General features: G+C 50.0%; 1 protein-coding gene across 1 annotated transcript; it reads right to left on the minus strand.

Annotated features, from left to right (window-relative positions):
- Positions 1–1,360: 1,360 nt before the first annotated feature.
- On the minus strand, positions 1,361–8,833 carry MRM1 (mitochondrial rRNA methyltransferase 1 homolog (S. cerevisiae); the record flags this gene model as incomplete). The annotated part of the gene is made up of 5 exons (XM_009576723.1): positions 1,361–1,410; positions 1,552–1,671; positions 5,729–5,849; positions 7,719–7,812; positions 8,277–8,833. Coding segments are annotated over 5 exons (942 nt in total), but the record flags the coding sequence as incomplete, so codon positions are not given.
- Between the last annotated feature and the right edge of the window lie 65 nt (positions 8,834–8,898).

An 8,898-nucleotide genomic window follows, 5' to 3' on the forward strand; every position in this document is an offset into this window, starting at 1 on the left:
GGTGGGAGAAAGCCCCCCGGGCCCCCGGCAGCCGCAGAGCTCCATGTCCCGTCCCCAACCCTGGGCACCTGGGGTGTCCCCAGCCCCGCAGCCACCCACCGCGGAAGTACCCACCGGCCAGTCCCTCCCAGGGACGCATCTGAAAAACCTCCACATCCACAGACTGGTTTACAGACTTCATTTAGCTCAAAGGAAAGTCCTAATTAGTTACTCTGAGTGATTTACTTGTTCATTTGGAAGGGGGGGGAGGGGGGAGACTAAGCTGAATTGTTTGAAATTATCCCTAAAGGGCACTGTAAATTAAGTGTTAATGAGGAATCCTATGCAAAGGGCCACAGTAGCTAAATAAAATAATTAAGGTGCTAAGTGATAACATTCATTTGGTTCTCAATAATTTAGCCAGCCTGGTTTTCAACCAGAATATTTGCAAATGAAGTTACCCTCACCCCCTCCCATGCCATCAGTGGGGACGGCGGTGCTGGGGCAGCTCAGCAACCACTAGGATCAGGCCCACCACAGAAAGGAAACTTCCCTGGACGAAGAGAACAAGCTCCTGATTCCCCTTCCCACCTGAAGGAAGTGCCCTGTTCCGCTAATCACACTCTGGATTTATCTATGACACAAAAAGAATTGATTCGGGTCTACAACCAGTCTTTAGACAGGCTTTATTTCAATGGGCTGCATTTTTCCCCACTACAGCTGTTTTCTAACAGCTCGCGTCCATCCTTTACAGGGCTGCGGACCTGGTTTACAACCAAATACAACACGGTGTGTTTTCCAACATTCAAGCAGCAATATGTAACAGAAAAACCACCTCGTCATGAAGAAATTGCTACCGAGTAGTCCCAAATCATACCTGGTTCTCACCAGCACCCTCTTGGCTGCTAAGGGGGCGGTGGGCTCAGGCACGGGGCACAGGGTGGGCACAGGGCATGGCTGCTCTCAGGGGCTGCACCAGCCGAGCACCGTCTCTCACCTACAGCCCAAATTCTCTCCACAGCACGAGCGATGTACGAAGTCCCCCGTGCAACAAGCACAAAGTTCGCAACCATCACCGGGTATTTTACTGCAAGAACTGAAGAATTTCACTGCTTTTAAAACCTAGCTTTGTCTCCCTTCCTTACAGCCGCTCCTCTGAGGTGCCAGTGGGAGGTGTTACCTAGTACATGCAGGTGTCTGACTTCAGCGTTAGGCCAAGGTTCTGGTGGTATCGCGCGTCAGCCAAGGTGCAGCTCAGGTCAACGGGGCTCTCCCTGTAACTTGCAGCAACGGTGAAGAGCCTGGAAAGAGCGCTTCCATATCCACACCAACAGAGCACAGCCATGAAATGCCGAGCAGCTTCCCCCGCCAAATAAAAAATTCAATCACCGTGCCTCAGCTTTTGGCTGCAGATGGAGTGCAGGAGAATACCTGTAGGAAAGTAAAAATGTATTTAAAAAAAGATCGTTTTTTAAATCACAAGAAAATCATTCTGTGGGCCTGGATGTTTGTCTGATTTTTAAATACAGAAATTTGGACTATGATGCCTTTGTGCATCAGAACTGCTTTTACCAGTAGCAACAGAGACATTCAGCGACTCGATGCCGGGGTGAAGCGCTCTGCCAGGGGGTATGGCCAGCATCCGATGGCACAAGAGCTGCGTCTCTAGGGACAGTCCGTCACCTTCACTACCTGCAGAACAAAGACACCACTCAGGTCAGCTCGCAGCCACTGCCATGTCCCTTTTCCCCCCACCCGAATACAGTTCTTGCTAATGCTCCGTCACAACTACACCCTTGCCCCTGAGCTCACCAGCAACCTCACCAGCTCCCATGGAGCAACAGCAAAGAACTACCAGAGGCGAGACGGGCACCTTACCGGCCTTCCCTTCCTGGCCCACTCCAGTCGCCCTCGATCTGTTCTCCAGTATCTGAAGTGTTTTTGGGGAATACCTGTGCAACACGCCTGCATGCACAGCACAAAGCACAGAGTCTGAGTGCAAAGATCCCCTGCGCAAGCAGCCACCATGCCAGCAGACGGCTGCCCACATACGTGGGTGGCTGCCGGAGGGACAAGGCAGACGAGGCCACAGGCCTGATCTGGTCCAGCAAATCCCACATCCCTATTGATAGTGACGGGTTCAGCCTTTTCAGCACACAGTACCACCAGCTGGGTGCAACTTGTGAATGCAGACAGTTTAACCAGAGGCTTCAATTGATTAGTTGTTAAACCATCCAACAGCCCTGATATGTTTGGGCTGATACACTGGTGAAACAGAGTTGAAATCTATCCCAGGTCATTAGTAGTTGTTTGACTCACACTGTCACAAAGGGAAATGGAAAGGGAGAGGCTTTAAACAATCCTGTGCACAGACAAGTGAAAATGCAGAAGACCACAGACCTCCCAGCCCGCTCGGCTCCCCAAAGAATTCTTCCACATTCATTATTTAGAGCTACACAGACAGCTACACGGCTGCAAGAATACCCAGCTCACTTCTAAGACGTACTCGCCCTCTGACAAAACAGCCTCAGCATGCTGGAAGCCAAACGTTCCCCTTCAACAGCCATACCCCTACCCCAGCTGAACCCCTGACTCGTTCAGGGACGGCACTGCCGGGGCACACGCTGCCTACCAGGGCCTCTGCCTGCGTGACCAGTGCTGTCACCAAGGACTCACTCAAGCTCACCTAAATTTATTCACTGATTACACATTTAGACACTTCACTGTTACCTGAAGTTTTAACAGCATACACGTATGCTTTAGGCACTGTCTATGCCACTGGAGACTCACTCCTCCACAAGGTAAATGAGCGCTTTGCTGGGCTGAGTTGCCACAAAATTCTTCCCCTGTTGTCTACTTACAGCACCTCCCCAGCAGGTCCCGCGCCCCATCCCCATGTACTGATGTGTGCAACACCACTCCGACCGCACAGGGTAGGAGAGTGCTGTTATTCCCATTTCATAGACTGGAAGCTGAGGCCCAGCCTCATGTTTTGCTGGCCTGATCTAACCGGCAAGAAGCATTTTGTGCAAACAAAGAATGCTTTGGGTAATGCATCCTGTATCACCTTGCCACATGTAATAAGCCACACTGGCAAAAGCATCCTTTGGCTGGGGTGAGTAAACCTTCAGAAAACCAAAATCCCGTTCTAACCATTATTTTCTTCCTTCTTTCTTTAATCCAGAAGTGCAAACAAGACCCGGGTGAGTTATCCAAGGTCACAGGGGAAGCCTGGGTGACACAAGGAATTTAAGCCAGGCCTCCCACGGCCTGGCCTGCCTCTTCATGGCTAGACTGTGGCTCTCTAGGGATGCTTCAAGAAAAAACCACATATATATATTATCCTACTTTTTCCTGATTTAACACAGAAAAGTTTTACAACTTACAACCATATTTGCCTCCTGAGCCCCTCAAACCACACTCTCGTGGGACTCTCCAACTGGGATAGCAGCTATTGCCAGAGGTGCGACAGCTCCTGGAGCAATCCTCCCTCTCCCTGATAAGGGTCTTACGATTCCTAATAAAGGCAGCAATTTTGCTTCCAGCTTTTACAAAGCTTTTTATGGCTCTGGCTGCTTAAAATAATTAGGAACCATAAATTCAGGGCAAAAAGACTTGCACAGTGTGACACGAGGGAGGGAGTATTGACTGAATCAGATTAAATCCTAGTTTATATTGGTGAACAAAACACTTCCCACTTCAGATCCTTGACTTCCATCTCTGAGTTTTGTCCCTCACTGACAGGCCTCAAAGACCAGAGTTAGAGCTTGGCTGAAATGATAAAACAGGTTTCCTGCCCTATTTACAATTAACACCACTGTAACAACTGCAGTTTCCAGTGCAGGAAGTTCAAATCCAGGCAGAAGCAGCTGCTGGCAGTTCAGAGAAATATGCAAAATGAGCACCTCGATAAAACCAATTCCATGAACAGTCTTAAACCCCAAGCTACAGACTGAAGGTGTAAGAGAACAAATTACCCAGAAACTCTTCTTGCTCAGACATCCAAGTGCTCCCAATCTGTTCCTGTTCGCACAAGGCTCCCAGTCTTTAGGGCAGCCAGCCTGCCTGTCAGGCAATGACTCCAGCGCTGACAACATTAAGCTGGACTGTCCAAATCACTCTCTGCCAAGCCAGCGAGGATGCCAGGAGGGTGAATTCAAGTCTGCAAATGCTTAACTTACAAGACAATCCGTGCAATGCTAGGAAGCTCACTACCATGCTGAATTATCTCTGCTGCTCTCTGCAGCTGCAGGTATGCTACATATTCAGATCTAGGACGTTTCTTCAAACAACCTCAGCATCAGATGACTGTTATGTTCAATTTTCTTTTCAGCGAAGAGTTAGTGCTCAGCAGAGAGTTGAAATCATTACTGCTGCAAGGTCCGGGAGCTCTCCTCATGCATCCACCAATCAGCCTCCAATCTCCCTTGACAAAAGGATATTTGGACTTTTTCCTGGAGAAATCTCTCATAATTCAAGGTAACGACACCACTGCCACTTTCACCCCCTTCCTTTCTCCTGGTGTTGTCGTTGTTTCTGGGATGCATTTCTTTGTGGTCCACCAGCAGCGCTGCCAGCCTCCCTACTCCCTTTATAATATAGCTCCACACATCTTGTAGAGATGCCAGATTTGCGGTGTTGTCTTGTCAGTATTTCTAGGAGTTCAATAAACATTTTAATTAAAGGAATGTCTTCTGAGCCAAGAAAACCGCAGCACGGGGCAGGATTACAGCCCCTTGATGGCTCATCGCCAGCATGACACTACTTCCAAGTGTAAAAGCTCAAATCAGCTCTTGTGCCAGGTGACACAAAGTGGGGGGCTACAGCATGCTACAGCAGCACTCCTGGGTGAATTTCTTTCTCTGGCTGCCACGAGGCAGTTACTCCCCTTCTCTTCACCTTCTGGGAGGCTGCACAATCCCAAACTCTGCCTACAAAAGACAGCATCCTTTGCAAGTATCCACTACACAAAGAGGGGGCAGAAGCAGAGGGCTCTGTAGGAATTGTCCAGTTTAGGTGCTCAGGAGAGTGGCACCCATTGCTCAAACAGCGCACGGGTCTGGCAGGGAGGAGGTGACACCTGCTCTCCTGCTGGTACCGCAGCAGCCAACAGCTCCTGCCTTTTGGCATACAAAAGCAGCCACTGACTGGTCTCTGTGCTGGTTTCCGTGCCACAAGGCCCCAACTTTGTGTTCAGACCATCCCCAGCACCAGCTCCTCATGCTTCTTTCCAGCCCTGGGCACAGAGGTATATTCCTGTTTTTTTAAGAGAAATATGACAGAGCAAAGACACGGCACAGCTCACCATTACAGCTCAGCGCAGCAAGAGCAAACACATACCTCCTGGTCTCTCAGGTTTGTGGTTCACCAACACAGAAAATCCAGGCTCAGGGCTCTAGGACGTAATGGAAAGCGCGGCAGAACACAATGCAAAACAACGCGCTGTGGCTTCACTGACCCAGACCTGTCCTGCCGCCAGAAACTGCCATCTAGACCCTCTGTTCATCTACACAAACTGGCTTGTTCTTGTAGTTCCTACTGGGAGGCTTCTCAGCTCCCCCTCTTCTTCTGGGTCCCTATTTCATTTGCAGCCAGATCATTCTAGTACTTCTTGCTCAGCTTTTGTTTTCCAGACCCAAGCGTGACGTAATGTAACAGACCTGCAACTAGCTTTGGAGTGAAATATCACCCTGATTGTTCCCTCACATATGCACTTCCACCAAGCCCAAAGCTTTGTAAATGGAAATACCTATTACTATAATAACGGGTTTATTCCACCGAAATTCCAAGCAACTGATGACAGGAACATTTTCCACATCCTCAGGCTTGCTGACCGTTCCCACGACTTCCCAGCCTTCCGCAATTTTAGCCTAGAAAGGGAAAGGAAACAAACGTTAAAAAATTGCCTACTTTTCAAGCTTAAAAAGAAAGTAAGTCATACATGCAAACACACTTTTTTTTTTAATGTTTTCAGTTAGGCTGACTGGCTTTTCTAGTTTTTTTGGCATCCCTTGAATTTCTACCACCAAAGTCCTCCCACACAAACCTTGATTTAAGCGGGGGGGCAGGGGGGGAAAGTAATTTTCCTTCTGGTGTTTATTCCAGTTCAGCAAGCAAACAAACAGCAACTGAAAAGCTTTTTTTTGCCCATACAACAGTTCTAGGAAGGTTTTTGCCAGGAAAGCATACAAAAAGAGTAGTGTTAAACAAATCAGCATAAGGCTAATCCACAGAGCAGTGCAGTGGAAGTTCTCAAGTGCAGGCTCAGCCATCAGAAGCCCACAGTAACGTTTTCAAACACAAGTGCACATTTTTGAAATCAGATGCCAAAAACCAGCTCATACAAAAGGCAGGGCACTCAACCCTCAATGCCTCACAAAACCAGAGAACCAGCCGTCCCTCCCGCACCCTAGTAAAAAGAGCCTTAACTATTTGTCTTGGAAATCCATTTTAACAATAAAAGAGCTGCTGCTTCTTGCCAGCTTCATTTCCTGTGAAACTGGCACTTTTTACATTAAGTTACATCAAATTTACACCAGCCAGGCAGTGCCAAGGGTTAGGCCAGCGAATCTCGGTCCAACTAAGTGAACTGCTGCAATGGCTCAAAACGTTAATAATTCAAGCTTTACAGTAACAAAGTGATTCTTCCATCTGTTTCAATTAAATATCGATATATCTTATGTATCTTTCATTTCACCATCATCCAGAGCTCTAGCTGCCACAGACCTATTGTACAGCTGGATAAGGGTTTTCTAGCACCAAGCGGGAAGAGACCAGGCTTACCTCTGCTCGGCCTCCTCGCGGTCACACCAGACTATGACGGGCTGTTCCTCAAAGGGACACAGGCACGCAGCGACCCTGGGAGCACAGACCAGGCGCCTCTGTTCCCCTGAGAGTCTGCAGCCTCTCCCCTCCCACCCCGTGCTGAACGCTCCGACCCCACTGCTCCCCCAGGGTCTGGGGGATCCCACACGAACAGGGGAGGGCAGATGAGAGCCTGCAGCTCCCTGCTCTGCGTACACACAGCATTCAGCCGGTGCCCAGCCCTGTCAGGGCACAGGGGACCTCCATGAGGAGTCGGAGCAGTCACACAGTGCTATCACAGGGGATGGACGCACTCTGCCAATTCAAAGCAACCTCCCTGGGTTTGTTTCAGTTTAAATCATTTTTTTTCCATGTGCATTCCCCCTCCTTTTGCAACACCGTTCTGCAAAGGGCCCTATTTCACCTCACCGCATAGGCAGAGCGTAAAAAGATTCCCAGCAGCTCGCACCAGCCCTGGTTTCTCCTCTCTCCCCTGCTCCAAAGGCTGCCCAATGCTGCCATCGTGTGCCTGGGCCCCGGGACGCTGCCTCCGCCACACGCCGGGCAAGACCTGGGGCAGGCAGCAGCGCTAGCTCCGGTCCCCACGGAGAGAAAGGGAGACAGACCCCGTCTTACCGAGCTCGCAGCCTAGTACAGGAGACAGACACAGCATTACCCTGCTATCGCCATCTTCCAGAAAAAGACCCACAACTCAGACCCGTTACCCCCACCCGATGGAATGGGACTGAGGGTGCATGCCCGTCAGATCTGGGTGGTCCAACAGCACAGACCACTGGCAGCAAACAGGAATGCAGAGCAGGAGCACAGGACACTGCAAATAACTGAGTCCTTTTCCTGTACCTCCTCGCTGTTCAACAAATGCAATATTTGAGGTTTCTTGAAAGAAAAGGGAAGAAAAATGCGGATCATTCTACCTTCAAAAAGCTCCGGAGATCATCTGTGCTGTAGACATCAAAGACTTCCATCGCTCCAGAGCTAGCTTTGCTCACTGTCGGAGTCAGGGGGCAGCTGCAAGGAAAAAAGAAAGGAAAAATGTCATATGAGAGCAAAAAAAGAAATCCAGGAGAATTTTTATTTCTGTATTTCCTTCTCTTGCCTCTGCAACCCCATTCCAACTAGTCCACTAAAGATCTCGCTCACCATACAGATGTATTTTCCTATGGAGAATAGGAGGGCTCAGAAATTAACCCAGTAGATTGGTTACAGTAGTTTTGTGCACAGACGGACAACTGAAACACAAAATGGGTTAAAACAAAAAGTACCCAGGGAGGTTCCTTACCAGCCTGGAACACATGTCCCACAGCCTCCCTGCAGAGCGCAACGCAAAGCAGCAGCTAGCCAAATTCAGCTCTCAAGCTCAGTCCTAGAAAGCCCTCTAAAGAAGCTGTCGAGCAATGCAGGCTAGAAACCTCTTTGGGAGCCAGCAGGAAAAGAAAGAGAAAAGCTGAAGGAGCAGATAACCAACCCCGTACCTGTTCCTCTGGCTTGTCACCACTCTGTCCACCCCCAAGAAGTACGCAGAGCGCAGCAGTGCCCCCAGGTTCATGGGATCCTGGATCTGCTCCAACACCAGCCAAATCAGCTGTTGGTTCGGATTCTCTTCATCCCCCAAATCAGGCTTTTCAGCTTCCTCCAAACTCTTGAAACGGAGAGGAGTGGCCTCCAAACAAACTCCCTGGTGGACCTGACCTCTGCAAAGAACATCCAGCTCTCTCCTTTTGACGTGGTGCACAGGGACTCCCCGGGCCGTGGCCTGAAGGACAAACTCACTCATAACAAGCCGCCGAGAGCCGCTGCTCTGCTTGAGGAACAACCTGAACAGGTCCCTTCTCGACTGGGAGAGGGCCAGGGAACACGGTGCAATCCCAAATAAGATCTCCGAGCCTTTAGTCCTCTCGATGGACACAGGCTTTCGTTCCAGCCTCTTCCTCGCCTTTGAGAAGTCACCCTCTTGCCAGCTCCACAACTCCCTGCTGGCTGGCGTAACCAGTCCTCTCTCGTACCGCTTGTCCCACGGCCGTGGCCGGCTCTGTGGGGCCAGGCCCCCACGGGAGGCACAGGAGTCGGTCACCGCCTGAGAACCCCCCGGGAGGG

The sequence above is a fragment of the Fulmarus glacialis genome, unplaced genomic scaffold (genome assembly GCF_000690835.1).
Source record: "Fulmarus glacialis isolate BGI_N327 unplaced genomic scaffold, ASM69083v1 scaffold25974, whole genome shotgun sequence".
NCBI classification, from domain to species: Eukaryota; Metazoa; Chordata; class Aves; order Procellariiformes; family Procellariidae; genus Fulmarus; species Fulmarus glacialis.